Source organism: Arachis stenosperma, chromosome 1 (assembly GCF_014773155.1).
Source record: "Arachis stenosperma cultivar V10309 chromosome 1, arast.V10309.gnm1.PFL2, whole genome shotgun sequence".
NCBI lineage: Eukaryota > Viridiplantae > Streptophyta > Magnoliopsida > Fabales > Fabaceae > Arachis > Arachis stenosperma.
The window spans coordinates 136069321-136095917 of NC_080377.1; the positions used below are offsets into that span (position 1 = coordinate 136069321).

The 26597-nt window shown below is 35.7% G+C and overlaps 1 protein-coding gene across 1 annotated transcript; it reads right to left on the reverse strand.

Moving 5' to 3' along the window:
* Positions 1-710: 710 nt before the first annotated feature.
* Positions 711-5216, reverse strand: LOC130941077 (hydroxyproline O-galactosyltransferase GALT6-like). Its single transcript, XM_057869490.1, has 7 exons — positions 3968-5216; positions 2832-3061; positions 2466-2756; positions 2210-2338; positions 1950-2123; positions 1363-1470; positions 711-1242 (listed from the first exon to the last, which is right to left on the reverse strand). The coding sequence occupies exons 1-7, from the start codon at positions 4803-4805 to the stop codon at positions 1033-1035; spliced, it is 1980 nt and encodes a 659-aa protein (XP_057725473.1). The 5' UTR covers positions 4806-5216; the 3' UTR covers positions 711-1032.
* Between the last annotated feature and the right edge of the window lie 21381 nt (positions 5217-26597).

Genomic DNA, 26597 nt, shown 5'->3' on the forward strand with positions numbered 1-26597 from the left:
TGAGGCTGAAAGTGACTCTGGTGGAAGGGTGGGTTACATTCAGGGTTATTGGAAGCATTGGATTCATCCAGAGGGGAGCTGCATGCGTGCCATGTGGAACGAGTGCACAAATTGAACTGAGAGTTTTGTGTACCGTCCGATTTCTGTACTCGGTCTGTCCGATTATAGTACTCCCATCGGACAGTCCAATTTCTCTTGGATAACCATCATACGCCACTGAAATACCCTACACTCCCATAACGCAGTTATACACCAGCCTTTTTATCATATTAAAAATAAAAAGTTCAACAATCCACAGATATACCATGGTTATATAGATAGATTTATTGAGTATCTTTTTAAAAAAAATTAATACTTTTTAAACCAACCGTCTTAGAAAGAACTGAGTTAATCCAAGATGAATCATACTCAATTTTTGACACCCTAATACACGCTTTTTTTTCGTAAGATTTAAAATTAAAGAAAAAGTCCCTAGAGGTGCCAAAATTAAATGGAACTAGAAATCAATAGTTGGCCCAAGATATAACCTAGTTCAAAGTTCTAACGGTTGCGTACTTTGAAAAAGGCATATGTCATCCTTACTCCTTAAGTTAAAAATACAATTAAAATGAAATATTCATGCTTCAATTTTTAAATATAGTAACATCGTACTAAACCCAAAAGGAGCCAAATTCCCTTTATAAACGGTGTTCGAAGAGAAAGCGTTAAAAATTAAAATAGAAAATGACGTCTAAAAATTGAGATTGATTTATAAAATAGATCTATCAACGATAGTAAAATACACAGATTAATTTACAGAAGCCTACCTCCTGTTTCATCTTCCTATTCCAGGAGCAAGTAACAAGCAAAACTAGAATTCCATTACCCAAAAATAAAAAATAAATAAAATAAAAAATGGTATTCAAAAAGGACATTTATACAGGGCTATGTTAAACTATCCAAGCTCCACTTTACATTTACAACATATAATATTTCGAAGCTAAGCTATGAGTGCAAAACTTGTTCTCTGTACCTTCCATTGAATTCTATCTGTTATCTCATGTTGCAGCACTGAGGCCATGTTTGGTTCTCCAATTTTTCCCACAAGCACAACATCTGCCTAGGGGATTGGTAATGTGCTGTGAAATATCCTTCTATGCAGCCATATTGGCAGAACTTCAAGCTATGCAGATAGCGCACCGGTTTTGTGCTGTTAAATTGCCCTACCCACATTCCCATACTCACATCTTCCATCTTAAATAACTGCATAAAGAAGCAGCAGCACAACAAACATAGCTTTAGCGCCAACGCCAGTGGAAAACTAGAATAATTAGATGCACTGTTATGGTGATTAAATGTAGAGCCATAAAGGAGTTGACTAACTCTTAATCTATGCATCTCAAATTCAGATACAATGTACTCTGCTATATCAGAAGACAAAATATAACCCGGTCCATTAGCATATGGAGGATAATCCTCTTCTGGCCACTCCTGAAACATTAAGAAAAGAAACTAATCAATATTTAATACAAACAGCTTGTTTCCGGCAAGAGTTACGTCTGACGATGGTGAAGAGTTAAAGGGAAAGTAAATTTTAATCATAATCGGTTCGGGTAGAGAGTTCTTTCCAAAATCACTCTGCATTTCAAGGCATGATGATGTGTATGGTAAAAATGGTTAGGAAGTATGATCTTCCCACTCATACATTCAGCTACCTGGTGAGACGGTTATGCAGTGGTATGAACAGAATTTAAGAAGAAAGAATGAAATAAAGCTAAACAGTTACGAATTGACTGAATATTCAGTGCGTATAGATTAGATTTGCAATTCATTTTTTCATCAAATCCCATTTATACCATTATTCAAACCAGGATATAAACAGTCTTGGTCCTAACCAGTTCACTATTTTTCTAGACAATCCCAATACTGAACTCTGAAAACAGCATCACAAAAGGCTCTTGATGGATTACCTCATATGTCACAGCCCATTTACCATGCCGCAAAGGCTTGTGGTGGTAATTCATGTTCCCAAAATAAAAGCTTATATAATCTGGAACCTGTCTTGCTTTGTCTAAAAAGGCATCCAGATTTATGAACGTGTCATCGTCACCTTTCATGATATGTTTAGCAGACACCTTGTGAACCTACAAATAACAAAGATCATCTTACATATTGCCGGAATAGTATCGCTTTCTCATACCTGAAATTGCTTCAACAATCAACAACTTACTCCATATTCACATATCGCAACAGTTTTCAACACAACAAGTTCGTAGTTATCCATGTAAGGCACTATAATTATATCACCAAAATACTCTGCCTCCTTCTTCAATTGTACATTAACTTCTTTCCTTTTGTGCTGTAAAAGTATTCAAATTTTAAGAAACCTATGAGGATAAAATCTTAAACAACCCCATGTGGCACATCTACTACCGGCACACAAATATAAAAAAGAAAAGGGAAAATTGTGAACATGACACCGTTACCAGTGCTACAAAGAAACGAGCCACCAATTGTGAAGATTTGATAAGACTATGCTGCATCCACGTCTTCCTGGCAGCCATACGCTCGGCAAAATGGTTTCCAGCAGAGAGAATGCCAATAAGCATCTCTACATTAGAGTCACGAAGTGTCGGGGAAATCCATGTTGGTGACATTTCAAGATATTGCTCTGGTGAAAAACTAGGATGTGATGAAGGCAGAGAAGCGGCAACTATAGACTGAACATCAACATCCCCCGTCAAAGTAAGTCCTGTGGCATCTTCAAGCGCAAAGCCCTGTTTAAATTAATAGGCAATACTAAGAAATTTATGCAAGCACATCTTCAGGTCGACAAGTTGGACATTACTCACAGTGCGATAAGGAAAAGAAGCAACATGTCTACCATCAACATTAACATGATAGCCCTCGAATCCGGCACTAAGAGTAAGAACAAATAGGCTGTCCTCTGCAAATGGGAATGGCCAGTCAGCTGTTACTGATTTCCGGCCAGCCATCCTTTTCATCCACCAGGCTGCCTTGGATTGCTCTTCATCTGTGCTATCATCCTTTCTCCACTTTTCACACTTTACCAGCCCATCAACTGTATCCGACACATAAGGAATGGTTCAATTCAATGCAATCACAAAGTTGAAATACAATACAGGTTAATAGTGCACTTCCACTCAAACTCATGAATTGAGAGTTTGTATTCAAATTCTTTAATAATAACGATAATCACAAAAAAAAAAAAAAGGACAATTCCTAATAAAATACAATAAAGGTTAATAGTGCACACTCCACATCCTACACCTAAGTCCCTATAAAAATCAGCAAACAAAACGTTTGTCTATAATAACAATCAATTCAAGGTTTACTTGGAGACACAACCACTTAATGGATGTCAATATTTAAAGAATTCCTTTTATCCTCCTTATTTTGAAAGATATAAAAATTGATAATACTCAAGTGAAAGTTATCTTCATGTGAAAATGATAGTTGAAAACTTTTAGATATTAATTTAGTCAAACATGCCAAACAATCTAATAGGTTTTATTCATCATCTTTACATAAAGACAACGTCATATGGGTAATCACCATAAAAATTATGCAGTGATACAAATGTTCGTCATATACTCACCAATCATAGGAAGGCGCTACACCAGAATCATTCTCACTTCCACCGTACCCTTCAACCATAGCTATCTCATGGCACACACTATACATGCCTCTCCCGGCCAATTTCATCACATAGTTACATGGCAAGCATCATATATTTCTCACGTCAGAAATTATAATCCTCCTAATAAGTCCTAAATTGGAATAATATCAATTGCTTTCTAAAATTTGAACACATTAAAATATCTCAGGAAAGTTTAAAATGGTTTTTAGCATACATCATTACTCCTCATTCATGAACCACATAATAGCAAGAAAGCAAAACCACATTTTCACATTGTCTAACTCTCCCAATGGATCCTAATATTTTAAAAAAAATAATAATAAGTACCGGTTTCTTCATCAGCCCTAGATTTCCAACCGTCACAGCGCAAGGAGGTGCCCCACTGCATCCTGTAACACGTGTTGAGCTCGATCACCGGTTTCCCGCTCCAATCCCCTTTCAACCGCGGATTAAAATGTAGTATCCGCGGCGGTTCCTCACCGTCAACCGTCCTCAGCCCCTGCAGCTCCATCACGAAATGCGAAACCACCCTCCCTCCTCCTCCTTCTCCCTCCTCGTACCACGCCTCCCCATTCGAAGAACCTGTCACGTGCGCCTTCCGTGGCTTCCCTACCACGGTCACGTGCGAACCCAAGGTGAGCCCACACGGGATCTCCACTACCTTCCCTCGGGCCTCGAACTCCGCCCCGGTCAAATAAACGGACTGCGGGCACGACCCGATCAGATTTTCCGTATCCTCGGTTGAGATTCCTTGCTCGATTCCGGATTCAAGCTCCTCCCATACCTTCTTCCCTTCTTGGCGCGCATGCCTTGCGGTTTCGTGGATCGGTCCGTCGGAGTGGTCCAACACGGCTTCATCGTCGAAGATTCTCGAAACGAAGGCGTAGGTTTGTCGTTCTCCTTCTGGTTGAAGGCTGGTGAGTGACACGCGCTGGGACAAGAGAGTGGGGGAATCATCGAGTTTGTTAGAGCGGGTGGCGAGTTCATTGGTGGAGCGGTTAGTAGTTGTTTTTGTGAAGAAGAAGAAGGGGATTTCGAAGATGAAAATCAAGAGGTATAATAACGATACAAATACCAGAGCCTGAATGGTTCGTTGCCTACTCAACGATACAACCGTTTCGAATTTACCTCCTCTCCCTCCTCCTCCTCCTCCTCCTCTCTTCATCCCTCAAATTTTCTGTTTTTTCACCGCCACCTCCACCGCTATCACCTCCAAAATTGAAAAAAGAATTAACAGAAAAAATTGAAGTGTGTTTCTGCGTGAGGTCCAATAATTGGATGGAAATACAATGGGGATTTTCTTATTCTTTTTGTTTATTTATTTTAATTTAGCGTGTATGAGTGGGTTTTTATTTATTTATTTATTTGATTATTTCAGGCGGTGATGATTTAAAATGGATATTCATGTTGATGTTCCGGAAATGGGAGAGAAAAAAATAGAGGGTGGCGTGAATGGGAATGGAAATGAAAAGTGGGAATTGGAATGATTGGGTGATAGGAGTAGTGGCCATGAAGTGGTGAAGTCGGGGAGCTACGACTACTATTAACTTAGCGAATGAGGATTGAATTGGTGGTGAAGGGTGATGGTGATGAGTATGATGACGATGGATTGGTTTGAATTCCATAACGGGGAATATGGATGATGATGATGTTGAGAATGGATAAATTAATGAAGATGGCACTTGGCACGTAAACACCAACACTGCGTCAGTGCGTAAGACTATCTCCAGCCCTATTTATGCTCCTGTTGCCAAAAATAATTCCACATCTTTGTGTTTATGTCATAAACACTTAAACAGTAGAGAAAAACTTAAAACATCTTTTTTTTTCATTAAAAAAATTAAAAAAATTAAAATTAATATCAGTATTATGTTTTATAATAATATTATTAAAATTTATAAATTAAAAAATAATTTATTATTATAAAAATTAATAATTTTTTAATAACTTTATAAATAACAATAATACATAATATATAATTTAAACTTAAACTAATTTATAATATTATTTAATATAAAAAGTATAGTTAAATTCTATAGTAAACCACGTGCATTGTGAAACTGTTATGTGTTCAATCAAGTTCTCTTTAAATTGTCGATGCTACTACTTATTTCGAAGATGAGCATTTCTTTAGAGAAATTGATAGTATAGTGCAAACTCTTCCTTTTCCAATTGAGGTTGTAATAAGCCATTTTTTATATTGTCATATTCTAGATTTTGAGTAAAATTTTCTACAAAAATGTCTCTTTCGTCCTCAACAATCATATTATGCAATATAATACAAGTTCTCATTATGTTAGCCAACTCTTCTTTTTTCAAAAATGCGCTAGATTACGTATAATTGCAAAGCATACTTGCAACACTTTGAATGTTCGCTCCGTGTCTTTTCTTTGTCCTTCTTGGTATTATGCAAATAACTTGCGTTTCTCCTTTTGTGACTTTGATATTGATTTGATAAATGTGATCCATTCAGGATAAATACCATCCGCTAAATAATATCCTATAGTATAATTATTGTCATTGATAGTGTAATTTACCTCGAAAGCACGATTATTTAGAATATTATAGAACAATGGTGAACGATCTAACACGTTGATTTTGTTATTTTAACCAGAAACTCCAAAAAATGCATGTCATATCCAAAGGTCTGATGATGCTACAACTTTAAGTATTATAGTTGCAGCCCCATGATAACCACTCATGTACATACCTTTCCACGCCTTTGGATAATATTTTTATTACCATTGCATGCAGTCGATACTACCCAATATGCCATGAAAGCCACGAGCCTCTGTCATTTGTAGTAGGTATTGTATACTATTTGAATTTGATTTTCACAAGTATTCATCTTTAAACACCGAAATGACACCTTCAACAAATTTTTTCAAGCATTCAGTTGTGGTGCTCTCGCCTATGCACACATAATCATTAAAAACATCAGCTAATATGCCATATGCTAAGATCTGCATCGCAGCAGTGTATTTTTGCAGTGGTGACAAGCTTCTTCTCCCAATAGCATGGACTCTCTGTTGAAAATAGGGATAAATATTTGAGAAGGAGTCTACTATCTAAAAGAACACGTGTTTTCTCATTTGAAACCTCCGTAAAAAAATGTCAGCATTATACACTTGCTCATTTGTAAAATAATATTCGAAAAGGCGATCATGTCTTTCTTCTCGATCTCTATTGATCCATATATGAGGAGTTATGAAATAGCATTTTTTTTATATCTTCTTCTTCTGAATCATCGAACAAACACTCATCGATCCAATTATTGATGAATGTGTTATCTCGCCTTCTTCTTTTACTATAAAATCTCATTAAATATATCATCAAAATTTTTAATTATTTGTTAAAATATAATATTTATTATTCTTTTGAGATGAGAAACTAGCTTTAAAGTGGAGTCTGTGATTGTAAATTTTTTATAATTGATATTTATGAGTGTCTCCACAACAAATAGCTACTATTCAACGGCTAATTTTGTAACGTCTATTTCATAATGGCTAATTTTTTCTTGTTTGATTTGAAACAGTTAATTTGTAACAATTAGAAAATAGTTAGTTGTGCAACGGTTACTTTCATAAATAATAACATATAATAATATTGACTAAGTTTAAAAGTTACATCACAAATGAATAAAACATATATACTACATCCCAAAATAGAATAAAACAAAGCACATCACATATGGAAATACACAATAAAAATGAAACAAACTATTTAACTCTATAAATACTGTAACACCCTAACTTTTAGCACCTCATGATCGTACTAAAAGTTCAGGCATTAGTTACCTCTAAACTTTTTTTATTTTATACTATCTTTATTTAATATTGAGCCTTTGCGAATACGAACCGAAATTTTAACCAAGAAAACAAAGAGTTTGTACTTTAAACCATTTAATCAGAAATATATATATATATATATATATATATATATATATATATATATATATATGTATTCACATAGTATTATATACATAGACTTATTCAAAGATCCTCAAATACAAGTCCTACCCCTCTAAATGACGAAGGAAAAATAAAATCTAAGATTAAATCAAATACAAAGGGTATGAATACATATATACATAAAGCTCCAGAGTTTGGTTGCGGCCTCGTGCCAAAGATTTCTGAACCTGTCACTGAACAGAGAAAACTTGTAAGGGGGTGAGAACTTCGTCCTTACAGGTTCTCAGTAGGGATAGTGAATGCCATGAGAGTAAAGAAATAAGTTGTAAATAATTACTTTTTAACTTTAAAAGAATTATCTGTAGAATTCTTTAAAATTCACTTTAAAGACTTTAGTTAGTTCTTAGTAAGTTAACTCATTTAAGTAAATCCCAATCACATCATTTGGTTTTGAGTTTTAGTGATGAGTTTTAGGTTATCTTAGTCTTTAACGTATACATGAACCAACAAATACAAGCAAACATGCAATATAAACACACAAACAATTTACACATAAATCAAATACAAAAAATTTACAAATAACTCAGCATCACACACAAAAACACTCAAGAAATTCGCACAATGCGTATGATGAATGTCTTTCCTATGCAGGTCATGAACTTATGCGTCGGTTGTCTACCCACAACCCGACGTTACTCAGAGCGAACCCGGAATATGATTTCTTTACTGTGTAAGTTAGGCACATTAGTATCATCATGGATGAACTCATGTCAGTTAGGATACCTTAGCATCATAGTTACCCGTGTCAATTAGGCCAAATCACAATGATGTTACTCACATTTCTATGTGCATCATAGTAAGAAACGGGCTATCAGTTAGGCGAACATTCCCGCATTAGCAATCTTAGGCTATCAGTTAGGCGGACACTTCTGCATTAGCAATTGGCACAAAGGCCCAGTTAACAACCAATTCTCATATACAATCATCAGTTATCAATTATTCTTTTATCATTCATAGTTTCTCACATAACTTTCTTAATCATCATTTCTCATTTTGTTAGTCGTACCTCGCTTGTTTCGCTGGTCATGTGGCCGCAAACGGTGTGGCGATCGGAGTTCCGGATCAGAAGTTATGTTATTGAATCAAGAGCAAGGTTTTGTTCTTGCACCTTGATAAACCACTATTTTATAGTTTATATTGTGTTTAATTGTGTGGTTTTATCATGATCCTTACCCACTTATTCATTAAATTAGCATGCATTTAGATTTCCTTCCTGAATTTATTACATGGTTGAAAACTGCTTCTTAGAGACTTTAATTATGTATTTTTAATTCTCCTTTATTCCATTCGATGCCGTGATCTGTGTGTTGAGTGTTTCAGGCTTTACAGGGCATGAATGAATGGGAGATTGGAAAAGAAGCTGGCAAAAATGGAAGGAACACAAGAATTTGAGGAGATAACCAGTGAGAAGTGACGCAGTCGCATGGCTCACGCGACCGCGCGAAGGGGAGCAAATTGCAGTGATGTAGCCGTATGGCTCACGCGGCCACGCAGATTGGAAAAGCTCAAGCAACGCGGTAGCGTGGATGACGCGGACGCGTGGCATGGAAAAGTGCGAGTGACGCATCCGCATGGGTGACGCGATCAGGTGACATGTGCGATCTGCATAATCTGCAGAATTCGCTAGGGGCGATTTTGGACCTGATTTTGACCCAGTTTTTGGCCTGGAACAGCAGACTAGAGCCAGAGAACATGCAAAAGCAGAAAACAACATTCATTCTACACAGTTTTCAGTTTTAGATCTAGTTTTCACTCCTCCTCTAGGTTTTTCTCTTTAGGTTTTAGAATTTAATTTTCAATTGGTCTTAGCATTGGAACATTGAGAAGAGTTATTTCCTCATCAAGACTTCGTCATTCTAGTTCGTTCTCTTAACTTGGTTTATTTCTTCCATGTTCTTTGCTTTGTTCAATTTTGTCATTTGAATACTTTTATGATTATTTAATACAAGAATTATTTCTTTCATTTTAATCCATTTTACCTTCCAATAATCATGTCTTCTTTTAATTCCCTTTCATATGTTATGGATTTATTATTTACAATGAGCGATTAGTTCCCCTCACTTGATGGGGAGTTGATTGAAAGGAACTCTTAAGTTGGAAGGATTAAAAGAGAATTTGTAATTGGGTTAACTGTTGGATTGCTATCTTGTCACTAACACCAATCCCTTTGAACTAAGTGGGTTGCAACTCGTGAACAGATCTATCATTCCAACTTGTTTGACTTTCCTTTACCTAGTAAAGGATAACTAAACAGAACAACCATTAATTATAATTAATCCTAAAATCACTCCATCAATAATGGAGATTCCAACTAATCAACTCCTAGTCAAGGCTTTTATTTATATTATTCAAATTTCCTCAATTTAATTTTCCATCTACTTAACTCAACTTTTTGGAAGCATCTAATTAATAAAATAGCACACTTTCCTGCAACTCGTTGGGAGACGACCTGGGACTCAAACTCCCAGTAATTTTTAATTTAAATTCTCTGTGACATATTTCTAAATTGATAGGCAGATTTTTGGTGAGTTAAGAACTATACTGGCAACGTAATTAATTTAATAATTTTTAATTTACCACTTTCTGTGCTCCATCAATTTTTGGCGCCGTTGCCGGGGAGTTGCAATAGAGTGCTAAAGTTATTAATTAGAATTTATTTATTTGCATTTTATTTTATTGTTTTTACTATGAGCTGCGTATTTCTTTTGTCAAATGACGCGTTCACTACCTGACCCCAACTTGCCAATATTCGATCCTGAAATTGAAAGGACTATTTCACGAATAAGGCGAGCTAAGCGTCGGTTAGTCCTCTCTGAGGACGAATCTGAACCGTCAGTTGAGGAAGAAACCAGCCCCCGTTCTACTGATTCGATTATTTTACGTGCAGAAGACATGGCAGCTAGGAGAGTTACCATCTAGGAGGAAGGAGCTCCTGATTTTATGATGCAACCGTTTCAAGCGCATCATCCAGCGGTAGCTACAGATTTCGAAATAAAGACCGCACTGCTAAATTTGATACCCAAGTTTCATGGCTTACCTGCTCAAGAGCCCATCAAGCACTTGAGAGATTTCCAGGCAGCCTGTTCTACTGTTAGGCGTGATGGTACTGATGAAACTTCAATTTTGCTGAAAGCTTTCCCGTTTTCCCTTGAGGGAAAAGCAAGAGAGTGGTACTACACTCAACCTCTAGCAAATGTATCCAACTGGGATACACTCAGAAAGAAGTTTTTGGAGAAATTCTTTCCATCTGAAGTTATTGATAAACTGAGAAAGGATATCTCCACCATTGTTCAAGATGACAATGAGTCTCTCTTTGAATACTGGGGGCGCTTCAATAATCTTCTGGAAGCATGCCCCCACCACAAAATTGATAAGATGGTATTACTCAACTATATCACACAGGGTATGAGGCCCCAAGATAAAATCACATTGGAAAGTGCTAGCAATTGGTCTATGAAGAAGTACAAGACCACTGATGAGGCATGGCAATTGATTAGTGATTTAGCTGAATCTACTAGGAACCACAGGCAAAGACAAGGCCGTTCAAATGCTGTTGCAGAAGTATCCTCTAACAGAGAGACTGCGGCTCTAGCTCAGAGTATATGTGAGATGACCAACTTGCTGAAGCAGATGCAAATGAATCAACAACAAGCTCAGCAAGCTCAACCTCCTCCACCACAGCAAAACCAACAGCTAGTCCCACAGAGAGTTTGCGGAATTTGTGCTGATTATAGCCATTATACTGATGAATGCCCGCAGCTCTAACAAGAAGACAACATGGTGGCATCCATTCATAATTTCTATGACCGCCCCAACTAAGGGTACAATCAAGGTGGAAATAATAACCATGGATGGCAGGACAATTCTAACCAGAATTGGAAGGACAACAATAACAGAGGAGGCAGAGATAATCAGGGAAATCAGAGGTGGAATAATAATAACAACAGGCAGCAGAATCAACCTTACAGAGCACCTCACCTGAGGCAAAACCAAGGACCACAGAATAATCAACAGCAGACCTCTCAATTCACTAATTCTTCTTTATCTCATAATGAAGAGTTACTGCAATCTTTTGAGCGAAGACAGCAGACCATGGAAAATAACATCATGAATAGTATTAATGCCAATCTGAATGGTCTGACCTCTACTTTGCAAGCTCTTGTCTCACAGATTGGAGCAACACAAAATTCCAGTAACCAACCTTCAAGCTCCACTGGAATCCCCTCTCAACCATTACCCAATCCAAAGGGAGGCATTAATGCCATCACCCTAAGGTCCGGAACCACACTGCAGGAGACGAATCAGGAGGAGCCAAGCTCACCAGAACACGCCTCAGCTGAAGAGGTGGTAGAAATAGAAGATGTTGAAGAGGAAGAGGATATACAGGACATAGCTGAAGAAGAAGTAGCTCAACTACAGGAGGAAGCACCAAAAGGTGCAGACACTACAGACAACACTACGCCTATTCCATTTCCACAACTTGCAAGGAAGCCCAGGAAGCAGCTGGAACCCGATCCTAAAATGGTAGAAATATTCAAAAGGTCGAGGTAACTGTTCCTCTTTTTGATGTTATTCAGCAAGTACCTAAATATGCAAAGTTTCTAAAAGATTTATGTATCCATAAAGACAAAATTAATGAATTAGAAACTATTCCTTTAGGTAGTTCTATATCTGCTTTAATGGGAGGATTACCTGAAAAATGTAGTGATCCAGGTCCTTGTATAGTTAGCTGTACTATTGGTGGTGTAGTGATTTATGATTGCATGTGTGATTTAGGAGCATGTGTTAGTATAATGCCTTTGTCTATATATGATATTTTGAGGCTCCCTCCCTTAAAAAGGTCGGTAGCTCATTTTGTGTTAGCAGATAAAAGCATTATTACAGTGGCTGGAGTTGCTGAAGATGTTTTGGTGAATATTAAAGGGCTTACATTTTCCACTGATTTTTATATCTTGGAGATGCCCCATAATGATTCAGATAAGCCATCATCAATCCTACTTGGAAGACCATTCCTGAAGACATCAAAATTCAAATTAGATGCTTTTTCAGGAACATACTCCTTTGAAATAGATGGCCGCATAGTAATCTTCAATCTGAATGGAGTCATTAACAACCCTCCAGAAGATCATTCTATCTTCCAGTGTGATGTCATAGATGAAAGTGTAGCTGAAGTTCACAAGGAAGAGTTAGAAGAGAGGCACACTGGACAAGGTCCAAATGTGGGGACCCTCTTAACTGACAATGAGGGCACTTCGTCATTTTCACAAGCTCCAGATAATCCAAAGCCTGCCCATGATCAGAAAGTAGAATTGAAACCCCTCCCTCCACATCTCAAATATGCTTATCTTGAAGATGAGCAGAAGTTTCCAGTTATCATTGCAAGGGAACTTACTTCTCAACAAGAAGAGCAGTTACTTGATGTGCTGAGGAAGCATAAGAAGGCAATTGGGTGGAGTTTGACAGACATAGTAGGCATCAACCCTCAAGTATGTGAGCACAGAATATTTTTAGAAGAGGGAGCAAGACCTGTCCGTCAACCCCAAAGAAGATTGAATCCCACCATCTTGGAAGTTGTCAAAAAGGAAGTGACCAGATTATTGGAAGCAGGTATCATATATCCCATTTCAGACAGTGAATGGGTAAGCCAAGTACAAGTGGTGCCCAAGAAGTCTGGAGTCACTATAGTGAAGAATGAGCATAGAGAGCTCATAGCAACTAGAGTTCAGAATGCTTGGAGAGTTTGCATTGATTACAGGCGTCTCAACCAAGCTACCCGTAAGGATCACTACCCACTTCCATTCATTGATCAAATGTTGGATCGCCTGTCAGGTAAATCACATTATTGTTTTTTAGATGGTTACACAGGTTATTTCTAGATTCATATAGCTCCTGAGGATCAGGAAAAGACCACTTTTACATGTCCTTTTGGGACTTATGCTTACAAGAGAATGCCCTTTGGCTTGTGCAATGCACCAGCTACTTTCCAAAGGTGCATGATGTGTCTTTTCTCTGACCTTATTGAGGATTGTATGGAAGTTTTTATGGACGATTTTAGCGTTTATGGTGATTCTTTTAGCCTTTGCATAGATGAATTATCCAGAGTATTAGATAGATGTGTTAATACAAACCTTGTATTAAATTTTGAAAAATGTCATTTTATGGTAAAACAAGGGATTGTATTAGGACATGTGGTATCTAATAATGGCATTTCTGTTGACCCAGCAAAGGTGAATGTTATTTCTAGTTTACCTTACCCCTCTTCTGTGAGGGAAGTCCATTCGTTCCTTGGCCATGCAGATTTTTACAGGAGATTTATTAAGGACTTTAGTAAGGTAGCACTTCCCTTATCCAGATTACTGCAGAAGGATATTGAGTTCGAGTTCAGTGACGATTGCAAACAAGCGTTTAATAAGCTGAAGACTGCTCTGACTCAAGCTCCAATTGTGAGAGGACCAGACTGGAGCCAGCCGTTTGAAATCATGTGTGATGCTTCCAACCATGCAGTAGGAGCAGCGCTGGCTCAGCGTGAAGGTAAGGATCATTTTGTTATTGCTTATGCATCTAAGACTTTAGACACTGCCCAGTCCAATTATACTACTACTGAGAAAGAGCTTCTTGCTATTGTTTTTGCTCTGGATAAATTCCGGGCTTATTTACTTGGTACTAGAGTAGTAGTGTATTCGGACCATGCAGCTTTAAAGTATCTATTAGCTAAAAGGAGTCCAAACCAAGACTTATACGTTGGATACTGCTGTTACAAGAATTTGATTTAGAAATAAAGGATAGGAGTGGTAATCAGAATTTAGTAGCAGACCACATGAGTCGCCTTGAGCATATTAAGGATGATTCTACTCCTATAGATGATAATTTTCCTTTTGATAACCTGCAAGCAGTATCTGAGGTAGTCCCTTGGTATGCACCTGTTGCTAATTATTTAGTTAGCCGCACATTTCCTCCAAATTTTTCTAAGCATCAAAGAGACAAGCTGAAAAGCGAGTCTAAATATTATATATGGGATGACCCATAATTATGGAGATGTGGCGCTGACCAAGTAATTAGACGTTGTGTGCCTGAATCAGAATTTCAGTCCATTTTAGAGGCCTGTCACTCATCCGAGAGTGGAGGACATTTTGGCCCTCAAAGAACGGCTAGAAAAATCTTAGACTGTGGATTCTGGTGGCCTACTCTTTTTAGAGACGCTACTGAGTTTTGTAAATCCTGTCTCCCATGCCAGAAATTTGGTAATATATCCAAGAGGGATGAGATGCCTCAACAAATTATGCTTTTCTGTGAAATTTTTGATGTTTGGGACATTGACTTCATGGGTCCATTTCCAAATTCTAATGGATATTTTTATATATTGTTAGCTGTGGATTATGTTTCCAAATGGGTGGAAGCAATTCCTACCCGTACTGATGATGCTAACACTGTTGTTTCCTTTGTGAGAAACCATATTATATGTCGCTTTGGATCACCATGAGCAATCGTGAGCGATCAAGGCACCCATTTTTGTAACAGAAGACTAACAGGATTAATGAAGAAGTATGGGATAATTCATAAAGTTGCAACAGCTTACCATCCCCAAACTAATGGGCAAGCTGAGGTGTCAAACAGAGAAATTAAGCGTATCTTGCAAAGGATAGTAAAGCCACATAGAAAAGACTGGAGCACCAGGCTACAAGATGCACTTTGGGCATATAGAACAGCTTACAAGACACCTATTGGGATGAGTCCTTTCTGCTTGGTTTATGGAAAAGCTTGTCATCTCCCAGTTGAAGTAGAACACAGAGCCTTTTGGGCAGTTAAGGAGTGCAACATGGAAATTGAGAAAGCCAGAGCTGAAAGGAAGTTGCAACTGCAAGAACTGGAGAGCCTTCGCCTAGAAGCTTATGAGAACTCAAGAATATACAAGGAAAAGATGAAGGTTGTACATGATCAAAACATCAAGAAGAAAGAGTTCCAACCTGGGGATTTAGTCCTCCTTTATAAATCTCGATTAAGACTCATGCCAGGTAAGTTGAGATCAAGATGGGAAGGTCCATACAAAGTAGAGAAGGCCAAACCGTACGGAGTTTATCACCTAAGCCACCCTTCAAGCTCTGAACTTATTAAGGTTAATGGACAACGCCTGAAGCTATACCATGGCGAGAAGATGTAGAGAAACAAGGAGCTTGAGATCTTTCTCTTGGAAGATCCCCACATATCAAAAGATTGAGCTAGTGGTGCGTCCAACTTACGGACGTTAAAGCAAAGTGCTAGGTGGGAGACAACCCACCATGGTATGATCGTTCTTTTCTTTATTTTTAGTTTTTCCTATTCAATAACTCTTCTCTTTATTAGTACTTTCGTGCATTTGCATTTACATGTTTTTATTTTTCATTTAAAAAAAAAATTTTGCTACGCGACGCGATCGCATCAGCGACGCGTCCGCGTCACTTGGAGAGTAAAGAAAAATAAAAGTGAACAGAGAGTCACGCTGGAGCGTGGCTGGAGGCGTGCCACTGGCACAAATCGACCCACGCGACCGCGTCCCTGACGCGTTCGCGTCGCATGGGAATCATGACCTCCCACGCGACCGCGTGCCCTGACTTTTCGACGTAAAAGGGTGCACAATGAAATATTGTGCGAGAGTGGTGCTGGATTAGTGCTGGAAGCACAATCCTTATCACACGACCGCGTCCTCCATTTTCTAAAGCACACTCACCCGATCGCGTCACCCTATTTTGGCAAATAAATTAATTTGAACAAAGAGTTGTGCTGGCGCGAGGCTGCACTCGCGCCAGAAGCATAACATGGGTCACGCGACCGCGTGACCGACGCGATCGCGTGACCATACTTAAAGCGCATCCACGCGAACGCATGCCCTACGCGGCCGCGTCGCATGCGCCGCACAGCTCAACCTAAAATTGCCACATATCTTATCTTTCTCTCCTCCAAATCCTAATTTTTCTTTTCCCTCCTTATTTCTTCTTTCTCCCTTCTTCCTTCTATCTCACCTATCACTTTCTCTCTCCCACCTCCATTATCAAGGTTCTATTTTCTTCCTCCTTCTTTTCTTTTCTATCATTATTGTTATTTTATATGTTATTTTCTTTTTTCTTTTCTTCTTCTTTTCATTATTCTTATTTTCTTTTTTTTCTTCTTTTCCTTTTTACATGGTGTTAGAAATTTATTTGAGTCATTATTCCTCATTATATGCTTGTGGATTGTTACAAATTGTTTGACAATTATTATTATTATTTTTAAGGGATTGCTTGCATGTTCACCTATCTTATTTACCATGCATGCCATGTGTTTGTGAAAAAGCCCATATAGCATTATGCACTTTTCTATATTACTTTACTCTACCATTTAATGCTTGCTTTTCACAAATTCTCTTTACTATTGTTTTAATTGAATTTAATTGTCAATACAAACATTTTGGCTTGTTACAACTGATGCTTGGTCTATGCTACTCATGCCCTTTTCCGGCATGCTAATAAACACCTTGCATCCACTTATGTTTCGATGCACTCACTATTTTTCATTGATGGCTTTTCATATGTACTCGAGAGCATGTGTTAATGTCAATTACATCTTAATGTGCATCCATCACCACTCTTCCGTTCTCTTCCTTGCTATATATCTATTTGAACTTAATTTACTTTCCCCTCCCTTTTTCAGGATGGCCACCAAGAAAGGAAAGGAGAAAGCAACTCCTAAACCCCCAGCAAGAAGAGGAACTAAAAGAGCATTAGTGGCAGAGCCCCCTTCAACCGCAGTCAAGCCCTCAACAAAGAGAGTTAAGAGGATAATAAAGGTTGATGAAAAGGAGAAAGCCTTTCCAGCAAAGGACACTGCGCGATTTTCCAATCACTACTGTGAGCAGATGTTCCCTATCCTGGCAGAAAGGAACTATAACAATGAATACCTTCTTATCCTCCCGTCCAATATTGTTACATTTGTTGAGCCACAAATTAAACGAAGACAATGGGGTTTCCTACGGAGACAGCCGAGACAGGTCAATCTTTCTTGGGTAGTTGAGTTCTACTCTAACTTCTACATGCCAACCCTGCAGTCTGCTTATGTCCGGCAAAAGTAAGTCCCCATTACAGAAGAGGCCATTCAGCAAGCTCTGAGTCTTCCCCCTATTCCAGAAGGAATGGACGCCTTCCAAGAAGCTGCACTTAAGCGCCAGAGGTACCAATTTGACTGGAACTCCGTTCTCGGAGTTATCGCATTACCTGGCAGCCGTTGGATCTACGGATACCATCGTACCCGCCCTAAGGGAATCTTGGCTTCAGCACTTACTTTGGAGGCTCGCGTATGGGCACAGATCATGTCCCATTACGTCTTTCCAAGCACTCACGAGTCCTCCTTCACTGCGGACATGGCCGTTCTACTATGGTGCATCCTTACAGACCAACCTCTGAATCTCTCAAGCCATATCCGGAATGCTTTGGGACACGTACAAATTGCGGGCAATTTACCTTTTCCCGCCTTGGTCTCAGATCTTGTCTCAGCAGCCGGAGTCTCCTACAGAGCTGGGGACACCAAAGTCGTGCTTCCATGGGATGATCAGTATGTCCCTAACGAAAAATACCTCAGACTTCCAGCAGCCACTACAAGTCTTCCTACTGCTCCAGTTGAAGATAATCCTTCTTCAACCCCACAAGCACCTACAACTGATGAATTGCTCCAGCAGATAATCAAAAGGTTGGATCGGCAAGAACAAAAAGCTAAGTTGAGAGAGCGCCGCAACAACCGAAGATTCAAACACCTCAGGGAGCTACTTAGAGGAGATTGCAAAGACTCAAACACCCCGGAATCTACTTTTTTTACCAGCACAGGGAGCCATGACGGTCCCGATTGTGGAGATACTGCTTCCAGCCCACCCCTGTTCCTGACAGATGGCACCGAGGACGGTGCAAAGCCTTAAGTGTGGGGAGGTCGGTCAGTACCTGACTTTCAGAGGTAATTTCTCTTCTTTAGCACCAATAATTAGGATATTTTAGTTAGATTTTCTTTCTTTTATAAAATAGAATAATTTGCATAGGTTAGGATAGTTGCATGCATGTTCTACTTGATTGAAAAGACAATAAGTTTCTTCTAAGACTCTATCTTCGGAACAAAACTAATTTTTCAAAATTTGTATGATAAAATTGGTTGAGTTGTATTTGGAACATGATGTTTGAACTAAAGAACACACAACCTGTGAAAGATTTGAGCCTTTATGTATGGTTACGTTATTTAACCATAATTATTTCATTCTTGTGTGTTTACTTCTCTATGATTGTAATCTATATTTTGTTTTATCTTATATGTCCAATATTTATTATATTTACATGCTTGCACATGATTGAGGCCATTATTTGTTTAAACTCACTTATCCAAATTAAGCCTACCCTTTTTAATTACCTTTGTTAACCACTTTGAGCCTTTAAATCCCATTTGTTCTATATTTTACCACATTACTAACCTTAAGCTGAAAAACAATTGTAATCCCAAATTGAATCTTTGGTTAGCTTAAGATAGAATTGTGTGTGCTAGTTAGGTATGGGAAATTGTGGGAACAAAAGTTGTTAAGGGAATGTGTCATGAAAATTTAATGGGAATTTAGATACCTACTCATGTGAAACTATAAGAATAAAAAAATCTATGTGCATTGATAAGCTATATTTATTTTAATGTGTAAAAAAATAAAAAATAAAAATAAATAAATAAATAAATAAATAAGGGGACAAAATTACCCCAATGTTGAATTCAGAATTCAAAGATCAATGCACGTATGATAGAATCAAAATACAAAGTAATACATGAGTATGGATTGAAAAAAGGAAATTCTGGGTAGCTAGGTATGAACTTTAAGATTACATTAAAAATATATAGGTTGGGTTGAAGCTTGGGTTAATTAAAGATTCAATTTATCAGCTCACTTAACCATATGTATACCCCTACCTATACCTTGGCCCCATTACAACCTTGAAAAGACCGCATGATGTTTGCATTGGTATATTAACTGTTGTTGATTGGTTAGGAGAAAAACAAAAGTTAGAAAGCATGATTAGAGAAGGATAGAGTGATTACCCTATACACTAGAGGTTAGAGCGTACATACATTATCAATGAGGGTTCAATGCTTGAATTTTCATGTTCCCTGCTTTCATAGGCTATCCTTTTGCATTTTTATCTGTTTTACTGTATAAGGGTAGAATTAGTGGAATTTGATTTGTAATTATTTTGAAGAGCTTATTTACTTTTGATCAAGTGGGCAAGAATCATATAGTTGCATTTATTTACATATATAGGATTGCATTGCATTTCATGAGTTTCTACATGTTCATACTTGTCTACTTTATCTCCTTCAATTAAGCATGAGGACATGCTAATGTTTAAATGTGGAAAGGTTGATAAACCACTATTTTATGATTTATATTGTGTTTAATTGTGTGGTTTTATCATGATCCTTACCCACTTATTCATTAAATTAGCATGCATTTAGATTTCCTTCCTGAATTTATTACATGGTTGAAAACTGCTTCTTAGAGACTTTAATTATGTATTTTTAATTCTTCTTTATTCCATTCGATGCTGTGATCTGTGTGTTGAGTGTTTTAGGCTTTACAGGGCATGAATGAATGGAAGATTGGAAAAGAAGCTGGCAAAAATGGAAGAAACACAAGAATTTGAGGAGATAACCAGTGAGAAGTGATGCGGTCGCATGGCTCACGCGACCGTGCGAAGGGGAGCAAATCGCAGTGACGCGGCCGCATGGCTCACGCGGCCACGCGGATTGGAAAAGCTCAAGCGACGCGGTAGCGTGGACGACGCGGACGCGTGGCATGGAAAAGTGCGAGTGACGCGTCCGCATGGGTGACGCGATCGCGTGACATGTGCGATCTGCATAATCTGCAGAATTTGCTGGGGGCGATTTTGGACCTGATTTCAACCCAGTTTTCGGCCTGGAACAGCAGACTAGAGCCAGAGAACATGCAGAAACAGAAAACAACATTCATTCTACACAGTTTTCAGTTCTAGATCTAGTTTTCACTCCTCCTCTAGGTTTTTCTCTTTAGGTTTTAGAATTTAATTTTCAATTAGTCTTAGCATTGGAACATTGAGAAGAGTTATTTCCTCATCAAGACTTCGTCATTCTAGTTCGTTCTCTTAACTTGGTTTATTTCTTTCATGTTCTTTGCTTTGTTCAATTTTGTCATTTGAATACTTTTATGATTATTTAATACAAGAATTATTTCTTTCATTTTAATCTATTTTACCTTCCAATAATCATGTCTTCTTTTAATTCCCTTTCATATGTTATGGATTTATTATTTACAATGAGTGAGTAGTTCCCCTCACTTGATGGGGAGTTGATTGAAAGGAACTCTTAAGTTGGAAGGATTGAAAGAGAATTTGTAATTAGGTTAACTGTTGGATTGCTATCTTGTCACTAACACCAATCCCTTTGAACTAAGTGGGTTGCAACTCGTGAATAGATCTATCATTCCAACTTGTTTGACTTTCCTTTACCTAGTAAAGGATAACTAAACAGAACAACCATTAATTATAAATTAATCCTAAAATCACTCCATCAATAATGGAGATTCCAACTAATCAACTCCTAGTCAAGGCTTTTATTTATATTATTCAAATTTTCTTAATTTAATTTTCCATCTACTTAACTCAACTTTTTGGAAACATCTAATTAATAAAATAGCACACTTTCCTGCAAGACGACCTGGGACTCAAACTCCCAGTAATTTTTAATTTAAATTCTCTGTGACATATTTCTAAATTAATAGGCAGATTTTCGGTGAGTTAAAAACTATACTGGCAACGTAATTAATTTAATAATTTTTAATTCACCACTTTCTGTGCTCCATCACACCTTCACCCCTAAATGTGTTTCAGTGTTCTTGCTAAACGAAGGAAGAAGGAGGGGTTTTCATTAAGTGTATTGGGTTGAGTGGGTTGGGCTTTGGGTTTAATACTGGTCTAGTTTAGTCCGTTCGATCCAATCTTAGACTAAATTTTTTAAAATTAGTATCAAAATTCATGTTTTAATTAATCCTACCATATTAAACTATAAAATTTTATTTTTTTTAATTTCTTAGATTAATAATTAATTTATTCACTAATTATTTGTTAATTATGCAGAGTTTACAAAAGATGCATTTAAGATGTTGAGTTTAGCATTTTTTATTGGCAATAGATTTTAGTGAGACTTAGTGTATGGATCAAAGATGTTGACATTGAGGGTTTCAAATAGGGAAGGAGAGAGGAAGAGAACAAAGACTACGAAATAATATTAAATACACTAATATGATTATGTTTATGTTGTGTTGTGTTACAAGGGAACAGTAATTCTATATAATAGTTGCAAAATCCTAAAGGAAACGATCATGCAATAAAGGATAATTCCAAAACTAATACAAGATATTTGATATTCTAGAGATATGAAGAACGAAGATATTATATGATATATTTTTTTCTAATAAAAGAAAATAATGTTTTAAGAAGAATAGCTTAAAATTCTATATTCTTTTGGAAAACCGAAAATTGACCCAAAAGTCAAAATTAAGGTATTTCGATTATGTGGTTGTTAAAGTGATCTAAGTTTGACTGAAAATCATATTTGATTTACTGAAAATTTGTTTTTTATAAACTTAAAAAGATATTATTTTTATTGAACTTTTGTATATAATGAAATTTGAAGTTTTGAATTATATTTATGCTAGCTACTCTGGTCACAGGTTTATCTAGATTGGAAATTTTAGTGTGTTTGGATTTGATTTTTCAAAGCAATATACTTCACTTTTGATATATCTGTATAATTTTTTGTTTAAAAAATAATCTAAAACTCAAACAATCTCAGTTCCAGATTTTTAGCAGAAACCTCATAATGTAGGTCTAAGAAAATTATATTTTAGCCTTTTCAGTTATATAACAAATTTAAGTTGTAAATTTTTTTTTTCAAAATTTGAAACAAACACTAATTGTCGGCCTAGTAAACTGTAATTTTGAGCACATTATAGAACATGGGCTATCTTTTAGTATTACAGTCTTTTTATTAAACTCACATGTCTTCCATTGTCTTTCTTGTATGTACGGTCGTCATATTCTTAGAAACCAAAGAAAAAAAAATAGAACAAAGGTATGATTGTTGATCACGTAAGAAGAATAGAAGAAACTGTATAATATATGCACTAAGATTTTATAAAGCAACTGTTTGTTTAATGTGAACAATAACAGAATTAAAAATTTAGATTTATTAATTGAAAATTGATTTTTTAGATTTTATAGTTATTCGATTTGATTTGTTCTGGTTTAATTTAATACAAATGTAATTATTTGATTGATTCTATTATTAAAAACGATTGTTAAAATATTTTTTGTCGAGTTTGAATGCAAATTGTGTGCTGTGTATGGGTGAATTAAAAACGATACACTACTTTTTCTTTAGTTGGGTTCCTCTAAAAAATGCTTTGAGGCTTGGTTGGATAGGGGTATGAGTAAGAAAAAGAGTTTCTTATGGTGATTTGGTTTGTGTGAAAGGGTAAGAATGAGATGATTTTTAACAATGTTGTGTTTGATGAAAAAAAGAATGAAACATGATATAGCAGTTCCAGTTTGTACTTCAAACTGAAACCGGAAGAGGGAACAAAGAACAACAGCTAGCTAGTTCGAACCTTTCATGCAGGTATGGCGCGACAACTGGTTCGGGAATGTTTAGGGTTCACGGGAGAAGTATTAAGTTTCTACGTTATTCAATGATGTATTTAAGTGCCTGATTTGTGTTGTAATACGTCTTTTCTTTAATGCAGTGAGAATAACTCAAACGTCAAAGAACACAGTGGGAGGATACTAATCTCTGAAAACACTTAACACACATATCAAGGCATCTAATGGTAATAAGAGAGGATTAATAATAAGCAAATATAAGTCCAAAGAAGCATGTTTTCAATCAAAGCACATAATTAGGAAGGGAAATGTAAAATATGCAAATAGTATGAATAAGTGGGTGAAGAGTTGATAAAATCCACTCAATTAAGCACAAGATAAATCGTAAAATATGGGTTTATCAGATACCCGCAAAAGACATTCCGACGCTCAAGTGTTTAAGAGGTATATAATAATTCTATGAATATAGAATGTTAGACGTGAAATAGAACTTATCACGTGTGTGTCCTTATAATAATTCTATGAATATAGAATGTAAGACATGAAAATAGAACTTATCATGTGTTGTGTATTATAATAATTCTATGAATATAAAATGTAAGACATGAAATAGAACTTATAGAACTTATCATGTGTTCTCCTTATAATAATTCTATGAATATAGAATGTAAGATATGAAATAAAATTTATAGAACTTATCATATGTTATTCCTGTGATTAGATATAGAAGATTTCTTTTATGGGCATAAAACTGATGAATAGAATTGATGTTATGACTGTTTGGTCGTTAAGATAGAAATGATGGTCATTAAGTCGGTAATGAAGGTGTCAGTTATAAGCAAATAATGAATGATAATTAAGGCCGAGTTATGAGGTGACGAATCACAACCCCCAATATGTCGATCATATGATCCAGGCTAAACTTAGAAAAATAAAATAAGTTATAACTCGGTTAAAAGATAAGTGAATAATAATATGGTGAGCCTCTAAGCTTAGTTGGGTTATTATGTCGGCACTTATTCAAAAAATAATTGAGTGGTAAGAGTTATTCAATCAAGATAGTTGCATGGGGATACTTTTCCGCTTAAGAACAATTTTAGCATTTGATTGTATGTGAATTGAAAAGTTTAGAAATAGATATCTATTGACGGAATCGATTGTGTGATCCGAGGATATAATGGTTAATTGTCTTGAGAATTTTTTCGGTCCACAACAGCTTATTGATGAATTTCTCGCTCAAAGCAATTAGTTATTGCATATTTATAATTTACAGTGAAGTTCATATGATATGAATGAGATAAATTGAGAAAATGAATATGTACAAAGTTGCAATATATATTGAATAATATATATTGTAAAAGTAAAAGAGTTCAAAGTAGAAAAATATACCTTGAAAGTTGATAATTGTAGAGAAGAAGATGAGATATATGAATGTCATACATGTCAAATGTGAATATCTGAATTTTGTTTTGTAGGACATGCTTTAATTTGATAATAAAGCAATAAGATAACAGTCATTGAATGATACATTTAATATATTTTTTTTAGCAGTTACAATATGACGAGGGATATTCCTCATGCAATAATAATAAATTTTGAATGTTTGCACGTATTTTTGCTTAACCTTTTGTATTAAATCAATAGTAACATAAAATTTAATAAATTTAATAGTGAAACAGTTATATATTGCTAGAGAATAAAGAATATATAATCAATCAAATGACATAGAGCTATTAGGATTATTTTTGAACAATTCAATTTTGAATTTAAGTTCATGCAAAAATACATTTAAATTTATAAACGTAATAGGAAGAAAGAATGAAGTATTGATAATAAAATAAATAATAGAGATTGAATTAATATAGTGTTATCGGGAAATTTCATTATGAGTTTTGAAAGAATTCAATTACATTCGCGACTTGGACTCATCTAATTGTATAAATGATAATAAAAATGAATAAATAAATATAATTCATGAAAAAAATTAGCATGATGGTATGGAAATTATAATGCTATAATGATATGTTTGGAATTTGTTCCTGTGTGATGAATGAATTCATATATAAATTGAAATTAAAAAAGTGCTAAAGAAATAACTAGCAAATAATGTTCATCATTTTGATTTGATGTTATAGTTTATCAAATTTTAAGAATGAATTTTAAAAAAATTCAACAAATTTGTAGATATTGATTTTGGAGTATAGAGAGCAAAACATGTTCGACAAGTGTGACACATGAATAAGAATAGCTAATGCAAAGAATGAATCATGGTACATTTGGATTTAAAATGACAATAATATATAGGTAGAGGTTTATCAATACTCTCATGACAATAGATAAGGAAAATATAAGAGATGAGGTTACTGTGTAGTAGATGATCCCAAGAGTTGAAAACAAAATTTTACGCGACTATATAGTAGGTTTTGTACTCTTTCTGCTTTTGGTCAAGAATAAAAAAGATAGAACATGGCAAATAATATAAAGAGCATGAAATTAAAGAAATTTTAAAGGTGACATACATTGATTTATTTAAATTTTTAGGACTTTGAAGTGCATATTTTTAGGCTTTGAATTATGGATTTTGATCTTCTAAAGTTTGAATTTCACTTTAAAGAATAAAGTGTGATCTCTCACCATTAATTTCATAGGTAGGACCAAGAATAAATATGAAAGAGAAACTATTCAATGATAGAAGATCATACTTTACTCTCTAAAGTGAAATTCAAAAACTTTAGAGGATCCAAATCCTTGAATTATTGATAGAAAGTATAGCAAATTAAAGATTAGTGTTAATAGTCATTTCATTATTCTAAATGAATTATTTGTAAAATCCTCAATGAATATTATTTGGCCTTATGAAACTGAGTTTTGAATAGAGGTTGAGAAATAAAAATAAAATAATTAGAATACATAAATTGCTAAAATATATAAATGTTATTTGAAAATTGATTCAAGTATTTTAATATAATTCAAATTCTTTGAATCTATTCGGTGGATAATTTAATGTGAACAATGACAATATTAAAAATTTAGATTTATTAATTGAAAACTTGATTTGTTGTGATTTAATTTAACACAAATATAATTATTTGATCTGTTCTATTATTAAAAATGATTATGTGAAAATATTTGAGTCAACTAGGATTTTTTTATGGGCATGGACATTGTATTCCTTTATGGAAAGTCTAGGAGACCAACTAATAGTCTAGTCAATTCGAGTCAATTAGGATAAAAAAAAATTCAAAAATAAAAATTAAAAACAAAAAATCACTTAAAATACATATTTTTTTATGTTTTGGATGTTTCTTTGTTTTAGGTTTTAGATGA

Bases quoted from the DNA above. Each gene is read 5' to 3' on its own strand.
- LOC130941077 (XM_057869490.1), bottom strand. From the start codon at position 4,805: ATGAAGAGAGGAGGAGGAGGAGGAGGAGGGAGAGGAGGTAAATTCGAA. The intron at 2,757-2,831 runs GTGAGTAATGTC...TAATTTAAACAG, and splicing joins CTTCTTTTCCTTATCGCACT to GGCTTTGCGCTTGAAGATGC. The intron at 2,124-2,209 runs GTAAGTTGTTGA...TGTTATTTGTAG, and splicing joins TTGCGATATGTGAATATGGA to GTTCACAAGGTGTCTGCTAA.